This window comes from Plectropomus leopardus, chromosome 13, assembly GCF_008729295.1.
Source record: "Plectropomus leopardus isolate mb chromosome 13, YSFRI_Pleo_2.0, whole genome shotgun sequence".
In the NCBI taxonomy this organism is placed as follows: Eukaryota; Metazoa; Chordata; class Actinopteri; order Perciformes; family Serranidae; genus Plectropomus; species Plectropomus leopardus.
Window position 1 is genome coordinate 32765688 of NC_056475.1, and position 16865 is coordinate 32782552.

At 39.4% G+C, this 16865-nt stretch overlaps 1 protein-coding gene across 1 annotated transcript in view; it reads left to right on the forward strand.

The window, feature by feature from the left end:
- Nucleotides 1-14344, forward strand: part of gdpd5a (glycerophosphodiester phosphodiesterase domain containing 5a) — a 32941-nt gene extending 18597 nt beyond the window's left edge. The window contains exons 9-16 of the mRNA XM_042499816.1: nucleotides 859-1009; nucleotides 5736-5957; nucleotides 6470-6615; nucleotides 9122-9269; nucleotides 9649-9731; nucleotides 12926-12940; nucleotides 13210-13322; nucleotides 14158-14344. Of these exons, the coding sequence (XP_042355750.1) occupies nucleotides 859-1009; nucleotides 5736-5957; nucleotides 6470-6615; nucleotides 9122-9269; nucleotides 9649-9731; nucleotides 12926-12940; nucleotides 13210-13322; nucleotides 14158-14225 (946 nt within the window). The 3' untranslated portion in view covers nucleotides 14226-14344. The remainder of the gene's footprint in view (nucleotides 1-858; nucleotides 1010-5735; nucleotides 5958-6469; nucleotides 6616-9121; nucleotides 9270-9648; nucleotides 9732-12925; nucleotides 12941-13209; nucleotides 13323-14157) is intronic.
- Nucleotides 14345-16865: the final 2521 nt, after the last annotated feature.

The following is a 16865-nucleotide window of genomic DNA, read 5'->3' on the forward strand; positions in this document are numbered from 1 at the left end:
TTAACCACACATTAGTAACATTTCTATGTGGGGATATGAGGATGGGAATCAAGAACCAGTTTCAGCTAAGAACTGGATCCGAACTTTCCAGTCCATCTGAATTGTATGACTCTAAACTGTTATAAGTGTTATTGATGCCTGTATGTTTTTCTGACAGCTGCACATTGCAAAATAATGGTGTCAAACTATGAATCTACTCTGCTGGACATTTGCAACAGGACGTAGTCAAGGCAGAAAGGAAGAAATGGTCCAAAGCATGGTTTCATCACAAAGGAAGATGACAGCAGTGTTGCTTGTAATGTCTAAAATGATATTTTGAAGTAGGGGTGGAAATGCCAGTTATATGCTGAAATATCTGTTTATGCAATGTGGGCTTGAATTCCAGTAAATTACATGTATTTGACAGTCTATGAGAAGTGTCACTGCTTTCCATCCAAGCTGCACTGCTGTCTCCTGAGTGAAAGTCCATTTTGTTTGGCCCATCCACCCATACAACATTTGCAATGATGCAGAAAATCTGTGTAGGCTTACTTTTTTGACACAGAATGGAATCAAGGAATCAATCAGGGAATCAATAAATAACCTGATCAATAAGCAGAATTAGTAATGGCATTGGTATTAGTGAATTCTTTCAAATCAATGGTACATATACATTCCAAAGCTGAGATGTAGGATGCACAAAACTTTTGGAGTGCATGTAAGAGAAATGCGGCTAAATGTTATAATGGGAGATAATTAACAGCACAATTCACCTTTGCTGTTTTGATGTTGTATTAGTATTTTATTTCCCTTTATGAAATAAGCAAAATCATAAAAGTTTGGAAGTCCAACATTTTCTGACCCTTTTGTTTCTTCCAGTGTGGACGCTGTTCCCTTTCTTATGAGAGACCAAACGTTGAGACGGACCACCGACGTTAGTAAGGTCTTCCCAGCCAGACAGTATGATGATGCCTCCTTCTTCAACTGGACAGAGATTCGCTCTCTGAATGCAGGACAGTGGTTTTTGGAGGTACTGAAATCTCGTTACGTCATCTTGCCCTGATATGTTAATAAAAAATACTGCACAGCTGTAACAATCCACATCCCCTTAGAATGCACATCATTAACCACATTCTTTTATCACAAAAAGTCATTCAGAAATATAAAAATGTTCAATTTTGAGGGAATCTTTGAGGACTTGTGCACTTTTTACAGGACAGCAACTGTTTTTCATCATGGTGAAGTTGTACTGTAAAATGCTGTACTGATTAAATACCTGGCTGCCATGCTTGAGTAAAAGTACAGATATCTCACCAGAAAATGTCTTTGATAAAATTGTCTTTGATAATCACCTATTAGAATATTGCTTTAGTAAAAGTCTTAAAGAATATAACAATCTAAAGAGCGGGATATTAATGCCAGTGGGCTCAATAATGTATGAAGTACATGTGTGATCAGTGTGGTGTGGGAGTGTTATAAAGGAGCACAAAACAAAAAGGGAACCAAGAATGAACTCAAAGTCGATACATCACCAGTAGGGAGGGTGCCTGCCAGGAGGAGAGAGACAGAGAACGAGAATGTTACACAGCATCCACTTATAATCCAGCAGCACTGGGCCCAAAAAGCACTGATGACTGGCCTATCCTATACAAGACAGACGCCACTGTATAACAGCAGGGGCCGCAACACTGTTCCACTGAAAACTTCTTGAGATTATGGGAAAGCAGGGATACTCAACTTGCTTTGCCCAGGGCCCAGCTAATAAACCAAAATAATATGTATCTAGAACGGGTGGGGTTTGGACCCAAATGCAGTACACCGGCGCTCAGAAACAGTTGGTAATAACTTTTATTTTTACCACCACAAACAAGGTACGAAGCAGAATGAATGAGTAATGAGTAAAGTTTGTTCTTCGGGCGGAAAGCCCACACACAGTCTCTGGGGCTCAGACGAAGAGAAGAGACGAAGCTTACTACAACCGTTGTCGGCGAGGAGGAAGCTCCATAGTCCGACAAGCCGGCAGTTCGTGTGGAGATAGGGAGCTGAGGGATGGTCGGAGGCAGGCGGGGGGTTCGTTGCCAGCTGAGCAGTCCGCGAGGTAGCAGTACCGATGGGGAACAGACAGGAGGATTGTCGAGGCCAGGCAGAGAAGTCGTTACCAGCAGAGCAGTCCGATTCCAGAAACGCCGAAGCAGAGCACGTGGTCGGGGACAGAAGGCAGGTAAGTTTACCGGGAGGCAGACGAGGAGAGCAGGTCGGGGACAGGCAGAGTCGGCTTCGGGAGATCAGGCAGAAGAACGCTGGAAAGTCTCGCATGATGCTGTAGAACAATCTGGCAGTGAGTGAGAGTGCTGGAGAGGCTTATATGCAGAGCTGATTGTAATGAGCTGCAGCTGTGAGGCAGGTGAGCAGAGCTGGCTGAAGAGGTGGGCGTGGCTTGCAGGTAGAGTGGAGCAGAGGGATGGTGAGTGGAAAAGTACTCAGCAGAGTGACAGGAGGGGAATGAGAGACAGGGGCTGTGACAATATCAGTTCAAATTCAAAAACTATGCAAATCCAGTCTCAGTTGCCTTGCACAGGTCAGCTGTGTGCAGGGAAATTTCTCGGATTTGAGGACATTCAGGGCCTTTGTTGGGAGGTCTTGGGGATCCTCCCCTTTCACTTTTTTGATAAACATGCTCTATGTTGAAGCTTCTTTCATACACTCAGATTCATTATTTAGCCTACATACTCATTCCACAATTGACATGCATCCAATTGTGGGTCATACACTGAGTATCACAATTGTGCATAATTGCAGGGAAACAGTGCTGATTTTAAGACAAGGGCCTCAGTGACCAATTCCAACAACAAACTGCATGTCTATAATGGTTGTGCAGATGCATTAAATCCTTTCAGTAGAACAGCGATACAAAGACAGAGAGAGAGAGTCTAAATAAAATCTTGAATATAAAACAATGTACAAATTAGCTTTATATGATTAATTTAGAAAATACAAACTTTTATAGTATTTATTATATATTTTTTAGAATTGCTAGCATCGTTTTATCCTGTCTGAAAACTTTTAACACTAACAGCACAACATTCGTACAAACTGTTCTTCCTGAGAGCCTCCAGCAGTTGCGCCATCACAGTTCCTTCATTTGCGCGTTACAAGGCATTTCAACATGTTGCTATGTGCTGTTATATGCACTCTGTTTTTATATATATATATATATATATATATATATATATATATATATATATATATACACACACATATATATATATATATATATATATACACATATATATACATATATGCACACTGTTTTATATATATATACAGTTGCACATTGCAAAATAATGGTGTCAAACTATGAATCTACTCTGCTGGACATTTGCAACAGGAAGTAGTCAAGGCAGAAAGGAAGAAATGGTCCAAAGCATGGTTTCATCACAAAGGAAGATGACAGCAGTGTTGCTTGTAATGTCTAAAATGATATTTTGAAGTAGGGGTGGAATCGCCAGCTAAATGCTGAAATATCTGTTTATGCAATGTCGGCTTGAATGTGTGTGTCACTGCTTTCCATCCAAGCTGCACTCCTGTCTCTTGGGTGAAAGTCCATTTTGTTTGACTCATCCACCCATACAACATTTGCAATGATGCAGAGAATCTGTGTAGGTGTACTTTTTCAACATAGAAAATTGATCAGGAGTCAGTCAGGCAATCAATAAATAACCTGATCAATAAGCAGAATCAGTAATGGCATTGGTATTAGTGAATTTTTTCATATAAATTCTACATATACATTCCACAGCTGAGATGTAGGATGCACGAAACTTTTGGAGTGTATGTAAGAGAGATGCAGCTAAATGTTACAATGGGAGATAATTAACAGCACAATTCACCTTTGCTGTTAGATTTTTTTTTTTCCCTTTATGAAACAAGCAAAATCATAAAAGTTCTGAAGTCCAACATTTTCTGACCCTTTTGTTTTTGGATTTTTCCACCATGCTTGACAGCTGTGACAGAAAATCATCTGTGCGCTCTCATTCAATGGAGCTGGACTCCGGCTCTCATGAATGACATCACTATCGCAGGATGGCAACGCCCAAATCTCGGATATTTTAACCTCACTTAAGCATAACGGGTGTAAGTGGGGCTGTATCATCCATCTTTATATACAGTCTATGTTCCGAATTTAGCTTACAGGCAAATTGCGATCTCTCTCTAAACCCTGTGCACAATCACATAACAACATTAATAGCTTTTACTTCACATTATGCACACAAACAACACCTCAAAAGGATCCCTAGAAGCTCATGCAGTGTGACTCTCATCACTGTGCAGCATGGACTCACAGCACACATCGTCAGAGCAACAAACAAACTCCCCTTCGTACATTTACAACCACACATTGAGTTTTATTTGTGCTGTTTTTGTGGTCAGAAGTTGTGTCTGTTTGCATAAAACTGTAGAATTCAGTAAACCACAGTCCCAGTGCTTCTAACAGACCACTTTAGTCTATAAACAGCAATCTATAGAGAACTTCAGTTATGTGTCCTAAAACCCGAAAATCAGTTATTGTTTCAGCACCTTCAGTTCTCTCGTCTCAAAGTCAATGGGTTTTTGCTTAGAAACCTGAACTAAGGTCTATGGTAAACACAAGCTGAAGAGACTCGTTTTGTTCTTCACCATAAAACACGTCAGTAAATACCCCACTGTGAACGTTGAAGCTTTTATGTGTCTTAAAAAAGGAGGTTGCTAACAAGTGGCTAAATGAGACAACAGAACATCGTCACAATCGTCACAGCTTTACAGCCTTGTAGCAGTGGTAGAGTTGTTCTGTTATAGCCCAAAGTTAGCGTTTTACTTCTGGCGACTGCATTAGGCTTTAAAAATCCCAAAAGTGGTGTTCATTTATAGAGAATATCTTCCTGAAAAAATGTGTAAGCTTAGAGAAAGAGAAAAACATCATCCCCCAGCCCAGCTTACATGAGCTGGCCATAAACTGTTGTTTAAGTAACATCAAATGTGTTTCTTACTTATCTGTGAGTCAAAGACAGTGCACACATGTACATAAAAAGGCCAGTTTGAAGATCTCACCCAAATATTTTCTTTACTAAATCCTCTCTTAATGTCTTCTGCCTCCTTTTTTTAGAAACTCTGCTCGGGTAATGTTCAGATGTTGTTGTATGGTTTTTTAGAGGTTTTCGGCTGAAGCTACAAATCTTCAAAGACATATTCACCCTAAAAGTTTAAAGTTTTGTCAGGATCAGTACATTGCTCTGTAGAAAGTCTCCAATGTGTTACCTTCAATTTGAGTAAATTTCTGAGTAAAAGGAATGTGAATGATAAAGAACAGACTTCACTGTATGCAGGCAGAAGTGAAACGTGAAAAATAATGCTGTTTTTGTATTGCCATCAGCTGTTGTTATGCAAGGATAAACTATACCTTCCTCTTTGACAGAAAACATGCTGCTGTTGTGAAAGAATTATTTCATATCAAGTTGGTTTGCCTTGTGATGATGGAGCTGCTGTATTGTGTTGTTGGTTTGTAATAAACAAAATGTGGTTATGAGCACAAAATCAACTATTTGGCTCATTGTGTGATGTATCTGTGTTGCTGAGAAAAAGTATCTAAGTATAGGTTAACACTTGTTAGCAATTGTTAAAAAATAAATAAATAAAAAAGCAAAATACGAAAAACTGTCTTGCAGCAGAACATTGTGTTACATCACTATGTCTGTTTCTGTACTTTCATCTGCTTTCAGAGTGACCCCTACTGGACAGTAGAAACCCTGACAGTAAGAGACCGGAGCAGAATAAGCAACCAGACAGTTTGCAGTCTGGTGGAGATGCTGCGCCTGGCAGCTAGGACCAACGGCTCTGCATTGCTCAATGTCCGCAGGCCTCCACCACAGCACCCACGCCACCGGAGCTGGTTCATGGACACACTGTGGGCTGTGCAGAAAGCAGGGATTCCCACGAAGAGGGTGAGGACTGTAGGTTCCTCCTTAATAATCCTTTGACTACTTCAAGGTGCTGCTTGTAGTTCTATAACCCCTACAAGTCCTCGGTACACAACAGAGATTGACAGCTGTTACTGATTTTTATGATTTTTATTACCATGGGACATTTGCAGGATGGCTCTTTGGCACAAAACAGAGGGGACTGTTAATTCAGCAGAAAACTGTTGCAAACTGCTCCAAGGACTGAAAGGCCAAAGGAATTTTTTATTGTTCACCCATAAAGGAATGGTTACATGTAGTCTCAAGTTTGACTAATAGTGCCCAAGTGCCAGATATCTTCGCCATGTCCTCCATTTACTGTAATTATCAAAGATCACAGTTTGTTTGCGATCATCATATTTATCTTTTAAATTCTACTGTACAAGTAAGCCCTAGCACTGTTTTTTTTATCATGAAAGTGACACATCAGTGGATATGAAGCACGCACTGCATTGTGCCTGACCAGGGTCTTTCCTTGTCATATGTGTTTGTGCCAGGTGACGTGGACCCCTGACACGGATAGGGGGAGGGTGCGAGGGCTTCCTCAGACCACAAATGAGAAGCTGTCAGTGGAAGAGATAAGGCAGCGGGGAATAACAAGCCTGACCCTCCACTACGGCAAGGCCAGCCACAAAGACATACAGTAAGAGCAAGCATCTACTGCCAGGCAATAAGCACAGTTCTGAGAATTAGGAAGGCGATAAGGCTGATTTACAGTCGTGTGTCAGCTTTACATTTTTGAGCATTTCTACATGGATGGTGATGTGTCTGGGCCACACTGCAATTACACCTCTAAACAGTAAATGGCAGTGAAGTTTCTATGCCACTGTGTTAAGTGTCTGTGCAGGACTCTTAAAGCAGGGGCGGGCAATTATTTTTCTTGAGGGGCCACATGAGAAGCCTCACCAGTGCACCATCTCCTGACCTAAACACACATGCATGTTACTTATTTTACAGTTTATCAGGACATTAATTTGTTTGTCACTTTGTATTGTCAATGTAAAAGAAAATAGAAAGAAAAAGAAAAATGGGGGAGAACTTAACAAAGCATGACAAAATAACGTGAGAGCATCCTTTGAGCTAGTCTTCTTGTTCTCGTTCTCGTGTGGGAAGCATTCCTCTTTAAAAGAAGCACTGTGCAAGCTGTGCATGAAACTGCAAGCCTGTGAGTTCAAGTGTCTTATCACACGGGACAGTGTCCACGTCGTATGTATAAGGACAGGAGACTGTGAGCATTTCTGGTTTTGCTGCTTTTATCATTGCTATTGCCGACATATTTCTATATTTTCCCGCATTTTCTTATAGTCTTTTAATACAGCGAACATGTTCGCTGCAAATTAAGCAAGCTACCACCAACATCCCTGAAAAAATACATAGCAGTCCATGACTTATTAAACACTACGTTCGTGGTCAACCTTATGCTTTTTTTTAACGCTCATTTCAAGAAGCAGGTGTCTTGAAATTGTGTCTGTGAGGCACAAACAAAACAAAACTCTGGTACGTTCACAAAAATTGACGCGCTTCAGCCAGATGTCAAAGCAGCTGACGCTACTTGTGACACAGGAAGAAGCAAACTTTCATGCACACAATTGTGGGGTTTCCTCTAGGGCCAGGCAGAACCATCAGGTAGGCCGGATCTGGCCCGCGGGCCATGTAATTCCCAGGTCTGCTCTTAAGTTCAGAACACACGTAAAACACATTAAACATGGCTAATAAGCAAAATATTAAACACAAGTACAAAGGTTCATAGACAAAATACAATTGTCTTTTGAAAGACACATATTCCCCACAAATATAGCATGCTAACATTATAAGCACAAGCTGAAAGCATTTTACATTGCATAGTTTAGCCTAGCGATTAGCAGAGTTTTTCTCAGTTCATATGAAACTAAGGTAATGTGACAAAATTAACAGGGTTCACAGACAAAACATCTGTCTGTCTCTGTCTGTGTGTCTGTCTCTGTCTGTGTGTCTAAAGGTATTGTGTTACTACCCAGCTCATGAAAGGAAATGGAAGCGCCATCAAACAAGATGTTTTTGGTAAAATAAAATGATTTATTACCAAAGAAAAGTAGGATTATCCTAACAGACAAAATGTGATGCAAAACTAAAAAGGAAAGGAGTGCTGTTCAACTTAATGAAAAAAAATATAACTCTGAAACAAGAGCTATTAAACTTTGAAACTTTTGACTTGAAATCAAAAGGGGAAATAAAAAACTTGTCCGTCCTAAATGGCTTGGTTAAAACAACATACAGCTCAAAACAGCACCCATGCACCTAGTGTGTCTAACAAGAAAGATATGCAGGGGCCTGCTCATTCTAATTAGCATAAAGGAGAGCTACAAGACAGGGTTATCAGGAGGAGAGGGAGCCTAGCTGTGGCTGTAACACTGTATAGCCTCATTCACACTGTACAAAAAAACCTGCTAACATCTGGCTTTTTAATGTAATGGGAATGCGGGCCAAATCACTCCAGTAGTCACTGGTATTTAACACAACACCTGGTTGAACACATTCATTTCAGCTCCTTAACCAGCGAGATGCAATGATGTGCTGTCACCAATCACCATTTATCTCTTCCTAAGCAGCACTCAAACACAGATCCAAATTAGTCTGCAACATGTTTGAAAGAGAGACTGAATAAGTCAGTGATACATAAAGACAAGTAACCACAGTAAAGTTTTCACAGCCCATGCTGCTTTCTACTGTTAACCTTTTCTTTGGTCTTTCTGTGATGTTGAATGGACACATCAACACAAATAACCCCTCACACAAACACAGAAAAGCAGTGTACACTGCTCTGCTCTACTGGCAATGAGAAAGCAGTCTATAGTCTTTTCTAAGCAGGTTTACCTGTATTTGAAAAATCCATGTGCACGGGACAAATTTGTTAGGAAAAGGGTATTAGCCACTTCTAACCTAACACAATCTCCAGTTGAAAGATCTTCGGGGTTTTGACACTGAAGAAGAATGAGTGGTATAAAAAACAGACTATATAACTGCTTCTGCTGCATCCATTGTGATCCTCCTTTTTAACTGTACATCATTTCGAAACGTTAGAGGAATGCAGTGCAGTGTTCAAAGGGGTTAAGGAGTGAAAGGGAGAAGATTTTTTTTCAAACACTGACAAGTATGTTGCCTTTCTCCAGGGAGTATCTGGCGAATAATGTGAGTGTGACTGTCTACCCAGTGAATGAGCCCTGGCTCTACTCCATTCTGTGGTGTAGCGGGGTGCCTTCTGTATCCTCTGATGCCCCTCAAGTCCTCCGAAAGGTGCCTTACCCCATCTGGCTCATGGTAAACAGCTCTACTCTCACTGTCTTTTATCTGACACTACGCACGCACGCACACACACACGCACACTCAGACAAGGTCATGCAGCAAGACGAGAGACAGAGACTGACGAGGGCCCAGCAAGACCCGAGGGCAAGGACGGCGAGAAATATGAGGGAGCTCAGCGGCAGACTTACACTCAGCAGAGGACTTTAGCTCAGCGTGGCGTTAGAGAACAACAGGACCATGGGAAAATGCCTTAGACAGATTGAGACAAGGGCACAGATCTGAACTACAAAGCAGCTTTTGCCTTAGCCAGGGCCTTGAATTAGCTTTAGGAGACATGCATGTTAACAATGACCTCCAGTGGTGTTGACTGGAAATTACTTTTCTTCTCTTGCAGAGCCAGAAAGCGTACAACTTCATCTGGATCACTTCGGATCTTGTCTCCCTCACCATAGTCATTGGGATTTTCTGTTTTCAGAAGTAAGCACAGCTTTGACTGTGATCATGTTGATCGACACAGACATATATTGCTGCCACAAAACATATTTTTGCCACCTAAAAAATCAACATCAGTTTAAGAGTGCACTGTATTTGAATGTTTGCTCCTCTTTACCTTCCACAATAGCTGATCGAGGCAGCGATTGAGGCGAGTTCGAAAACGTTCCCTGTCACGGATATAGTGCACTATATAGTGTGATCACCATTTTGTAGTGGTGTTCAAATTCTCAGCGGTTAATTTCATCCACTATATAGTTCACTGTAAAATACCCACAATGCAAAGCAAATTTGAGTGTACATACGATGTACTCTACATTTAACTCTCGTATACCACAATGCAATTTGGCTGTGTATTTCCGGGGGGAAAAATTCCAACATAGTGTCTGAAATCTTGTTTGTTTTTCCCTAAATAGTTTCTATTTTATGCACACTACATAGTGAAGATTAGAAGAAAAGATAACAGCTACAGTAGTTTGGAAAACATGGCACTTAATGTGATGAATTCATTGTTTATCAGATTGCAAATAAGACAACAAAAAGCATAACACATGACAGTTTCTTTCACTCGCTCTCTTCTTTACCGTCTCCTCCTGCTGCAACTACTACTACTTCTACTGTTGTAGTGACAAGTAGAATTCTCAATCTCAACCGAAACTGGGTTTGGGCTTAAACGTGAGTCGATTCAGTTTGAGTTGTAATATTTTTGGCTTGTTGAGAACTCTAGTGACAAAGTGCGTCTGGCTGCTCGTGTGCGGTGAGCAGTATCACCACACACCAACCACAATGAACTGCACGAAGAATAGAAATTTTGCCAAAATTAAAACAAATAAGATCATCATCATTGAAATGCATTTATGGGACGTTTTGGAGGTGTTCTGTCTACCTGGATCTGCCACTCTGACCTCTGAGAGTGGCCCTGACAGCACTGCAGCACTTCTTATTCTTTGTTATTTTAACAGGACTCTAATTTTTGATTTAAAGTTGTGCACTTTCCAATGCCCAGAACTTTTAGATGCCAGTGCTGGTGGAAAATGAAAACTTTCAACTTAAATAGAGGTGGACCTCAATAACATTTCTATCCTTCCTGCAGTGCGCTGTGGCTGAGAGATGGTAAGAAGAGAGTGAGTAAGAGAGACAGTCAATATGTTGTGCGGTTTCTGCAAGTGAGATCTGGTGTAATACACTGCGTTGATTGCAGCTGTTCACTGCACACGAGCTCCAGCGCCATTATGAAAATAAACAACACACTTAATTCAGTTGGAGGAAATAAAAAAAACAAAATGATGCCGCTAAGTTAGCTAATGCAGCAAGTTAGGCTGGCTAACTAACTTAGTTAGCGTACTAACAAGAAAGACAAACTGACGGATAAACAGGTACAACTACACAGAGAGATATAACTAAGACTCAAGTACTACTCATTATAGTCAAATAGGCTACAATATAAATTGACCAGCTAGCTTACAAAGATGTTTATGATCTTTAAGACAGGGCACCTGTACAAGCTTGATTTGTATGACTCGCAGATTCTCCTATAGTTCTTCCTTTTGTAGGAACAACCCTCTTAACTTAACTTGAAATAGATCCACAGAACTTAACTTAACCTAACTTAACTTAACTTAACTTAACTTAACTTAACTTAACTTAACCTTCAGCACAATATTAAGTTACATGTCAAAAAAAGATTTGGCAAACAGTGTGGCTAATCTACACTGTCAGAACATGACTATATATATATACAATAATAGTAAATATTATAAAAGTGTAAAAAAATACATTGGCGAGGGGGTGCTACTTAAACTACGACTGTTGCCACCATTTGGCTGATGAATGTCATATACAGACAAGAGGATCAAATTTAAAAAGCATGTAAACATTATAAATCAGTGTCTTGAGTCTATTATCCACTACTACTACCACAGCTACACTACTGTTGTACAGTGTATAGGTCTACAGTAGCTACATGTAGTAGACACACATACCTTGTGGCCTCTGTATCTCAATAATGCAGCTACTGCTGTAAATGCTTACTTTGTACTGAGAGGTAGCAGGCACACAGTCCAAATTTCTTGTGAAATTTTCTAGTAGGTTTTATAGTTTTAGGTTAACTGAACCTTTAAAAAAACCAAGTCTTAATTTTTCACCACACAGTGACAAGTGTGTTGTTATGGCTGAGAACTGTTGTTAGTACAATTTAACATTTTATCTGCTTCAGTGAAAGCATGAAGGCTTACTGTCCCGTGAAAAGACACTTGAATGTTATTTATTTATTTATTTATTTATTTATATAGCACCTTCAAAAACAGAGTTTACAAAGTGCTTTGCAAACAAGGCAAAGCAGAAGCAACAAGGGTTTCCTGTGAAGGCAACATAATAATAATAGCCAAACAATGATGCTGAACTGAGGCCAGACAAAATCAAAAGGAAAATGAAACAAGAGAGAAACAATTACAAAACAAAAAAATCAATAACAACCCATAGCAAAAACTAAAACAGATTAATTAAAATAGACCACCTCACATAAAAGCAATTCTATAAAAATGGGTTTTGAGAAGTTGTTTAAAAGAAGTCAGTGATTCTGCAGCCTTATCTCCTTGGGTTGGTCGTTCCAAAGCCAAGGGTCCTTGATGGCGAAGGCACAGTCACCTTTAGGTTTAAGCCTCGACTTTGGAACAGCCAGAGGGGCCCCACCCGATGATCTAAGGCTGCAAACTGGCTGATATGGGGTCAGCATTTTTGTCATGCAGCTTGAAGCCAGATCCAAAGAAGCTTTAATTTTTTTTTTGAAGTTCATCAGTTTTAAATTTTCACTATGTTTTCAATCACATATTATCTTAATGTAAACAGGAGTTGCACATATCTGAATTGTTGGTGTAGCAAGGTGTTTCTGTGACTGTGTAGTGTAGTTACCAGCCTCCGATTGTCATATGACCTGAGCTGAGCTTTGGCCTCTTTTACACTGGCTGTTGGCTCTACCCTTTCTTCCTCATCTCTTTTTTGTCTTTTCTCCTTTTCTACTGTCTTATGTCTTCTGAGATTTCCATGTTTTTTCCTCCATGCTTTAACTTATCTCGTCCTCTGTCCTATTTTTCTGTTTTTCCCTTTGACATTCATATTTTGTCCTATGCTCTGCCTAATCTGCATGCAACCTTGCTCTGCTGCCCCCTGGCATCTGTCAGCTATCATATGATCAGGTAACTACTGCCACTGCCACGGCCTTTTTTTCTGCCTCCTTGTCTGACCTTCTTTTGCATTTTCTGCCTGACAATGCAAGGTCCACTCCTTTCTTGTTTACTGTACTTGTTTATCAATGTACATTAAATTGATGTATCATTTTATATGTATCAATATCTTAAGGATCCAGTATAGCACCATCATTTTTGAATTGCATAGTTTAATGACATGGTTGGAATCATTGCCTCCAAATGCTTAGAATGGTTTGCATGTGTATGTGCTGTAACAGGTGGAAGATGAGTGGGATGCAGAACTATAACCCGGAACAGATAATGTTGTGTGCTGTGACACATCGGTCCAGTTGCGACGTCAACATCATGAAGGAGAAGCTCATATTCTCAGGTGCAGCTTTGATTACATTCTAACCTGGAAATAAATGTTTTACATTGTAACAGGACAAAGTAAATATGCAGTCCAGGTGGAAATACAGCAATGAGACTTTGAAGGTACTTAACTCTAAAATCAACTCCTTCAGTCAGCACACAGACATTTAAACAGTACTTTCCATCAAAAGACGGGGTCTTTCAAATAGATATGGTAAATGATTATTTAGTCAATCTGCCTTTACACTGGGGATGGGAATCACAGGATAACTTGCTATAAGATACTATCATTATACTTGACCAACAATAATGATGCTATCAGGATATTGCAATTCTGCGATAATTGATATATTGCAAGACAACAAACAAAGAAAAAATACCCCTCAAAAGGTAAAAAGCAGTAAATCTTTATTTATTTACTGCATTGTCAGTTTCAGAGACAACTGACATGAAACAACACACAGCAAACTGCAAAGCATAGTGACTCTTACCCCGGATTTCCACCGTTAATGATGGCTTCTCTTCCTCGTTTTGCCGGTAATGACCTCCAAAAACTGACTCCAGGCCTGGATCCGCTCATTTTGAAGTTTTATTGATGTAGTTAAGTGAAATACAATCAGACATAAACACGTAATGTTTTATTCTGAAAATTAACCAGATGTTTTAATGTTGTATAACTTCATGATTTCCTATCTGCTCTGTGTTAAATTCGGCTTAATTTATACGGAGTGATCCGGCATCCGGCAGAAATAGTAGGCTTGCTTATCTGATCTGCAAGCTTCTGGACTGCCAGAGCTGAGACAAGAATAAATTGTTTTTGTTATAATTATTAATTCTTCTGTCATCTTTTTCAGAACTCAACAATGGGCTCAGCAGCACAGAGGAGCTTTCTCTGTATTCTGAGAATGGTTATGCCAGATAATCTCATGGAGGCCGCTCAGGTCGCTGAACAAAATACACTGCTAAAGCTGGCAAGTCTGGGATGTTAGCTTGATTTCAGAGTGTTACTGACTGAAAGTTATTTTCTTGTCACAATCAAAAGGAGCACAGCAGGAGAGCTGATCTATTCATCATCTTACTCCAGAAGTATGACAGCAGTGTGATACCAAATGTATATATGGACAATAAAAGTTTCTTTAATTTAGCGTATTGATTAATCAGGTTTTAAAATAACATCTTATTCACTTGCTTATGTGCAAGTTATATGTCATATATGTATGTATGTAAAATAATTTTGTATGTATTTTTCGGTAATATTGAATAAGACTGCCAATCTAAGCCACCTCAGATAGATCACCATTTACCTTTAAAGTCACTGTAAGAGGTCATTTTCTACTCTGGTATAAACTTAACTAGGAACACATGGCTGGCATGGGTCCATGTTGTCTTCTCTTGAGGGGCCAGCTGACCAATGAGCAAATGTCTCAAAAACACAAACTGAATCCAATGACCACGTGAAACTGGAATTTGTATTTTTATGTTTTCAAATTATTTTTTTGAATCAGAATTTTAAGACATTGTCATATCACATTTTAATGTAGAAACATGACTTCCACTCACTCAACATTAAATTTTATGTTGAGGTCAGGATGTGTGGGCAGTTATATCATTCCCCATCCAGAGACCATGGATTACCAGAACCATCCGCAAACATGGACCATTATAGAGTAGCAGCCAAAGATGTAAGAAGATGCAAAAAGAACTATATTACAGAGAACAAGTTAAAGGAGCTGATGAGATCACATTTCTCTGGAGTTGTACCTTGTGTAATTCCATGTGACAAAATAATGATTGATTTCTTGGTTGATAGACTGACTGACTGACTAATTGACTGATTGATTGATTCATCATTACCAGCTAAATTTGTTGATATGTTTGGTCATTCAGTCTGTTTGCTTGAGTTATATTCTCAAAAGTTGTATTTGAGCTAATGTTGTATTTTTCATGTCATGAAGGCTACTTCACTGTTGTTTTATAACAGAGGAAATGGGCTATGTAGTGTTCTGTATTGTAAACTGTTGTTTTTTTTAAATTATTTTTTCAGTGATTTGGTCATATCATTTATATATTTTCTATTTCCATGTATTACCATTATAAGTGATTGAGCATTGGGAGTCAGGTTTGAGCCAACGTGACAACTTGTCTTCTTGCAGGGCAGGGTGGGGAATGGGGGCTGTTGTTTTCAGAGTAACTCGTGTTGATATCTTTTTTCTGCCTGTTTTCTGTCCTGCCATGATTGATTTACTGTATAGTCTTAATAGTTATTACAACTTTCACATGGCTGCCTTTTTTGTTAAATGAATAGACTAGTGGAATACATAGTAAAGTATTAGGGAATACATATAGAATCCAAACCCTACCCCTGAGAATAAATTGTACGGATTATATTTTTTATCTTTTAGTTTGATATTAGCTGCACACATGTTGACTGTTCAATAAAAGCAATCTTTTCTCTTTGATAATGTGCAATTTATCTTTTGTGGAAGATTTAAAACAAATAGATCTAACAGTATTTTTATTACGTACAGTACTTTATATTACGTTGTTACTGACGTTGTTTCTAACAGGTCAGAAAATGGATCTACTTTGGTAGTTTCTTTGCCGTGTCTACCAGCGTGCTTCTAGTGAAGACATTAAAAATTCATGTGAATTTCTAGCGTGACTTTGTGAGTGGCAGTGCCAAGTCAGTCCACCACTTTTGTCCACACTGAAATATTAAACAGCAAGGATAAAAATCTATAAAAGGATAAATCTCATGACTTTTCCTCTAGTGCCACCATGACTGACATTTGTGGTTTGAAGTGATGTGTCTTCAACCACTGGATGGATTGTTATTTGGTACAAACATGTAGGCTATGTATATCCCCCACAGGATGAATTGTGACATCTTAAATGACCCTCTGACCTTCCATCTTGTAACATCTTCAGGTCAAAATGTCATTGTGTGCAGCAATCTGACCAAATACCTGCAGAACTAATGATATCCCCATCAGCCTCAGATGTTCTTTGTGTTAGCTATATTCTGATAAGCTAGTGTTAACATGCTAACATGCTAAATTAAGATGCGTGTTAGCATTGTAACTATAAGTTTGTTAGTATGATGACACAAGCATTTAACTCAAAGCACCACTGGGGCTGATTAGAGCCTCACAGAACTGCTGGCTGGAGACTCTCAGCCTTGTTCAGATATTTCCAGGCAGAATGTTGTTTATTTGCTTATTTAAAAAAATCATCAAGGAGTGCAAATATATATTTTGATGCTTCATATTTAAATGGAACTGAGCTTCCTGTAAGTGATGAAATTTTCATGTAACTATCTACGACATACTGATATAGTGCTGGCTGCAACAGCAGTCTGAGACATCTGTACTACCAACACATTCTCATCCCAACTCGTCACATGGTGCCACTTTGCAGTGGACTTCTGTGTCTATTTATTACATTTAAGGTATCCCACTGCATCTGCGATTTACATTCTGTGATGCAGCTACCGTGATGTCAAAAAAAGGCGCATGGTGGGATGTTGCGCAAGTGGTTATGTTGGGACAACACAAGCACATGG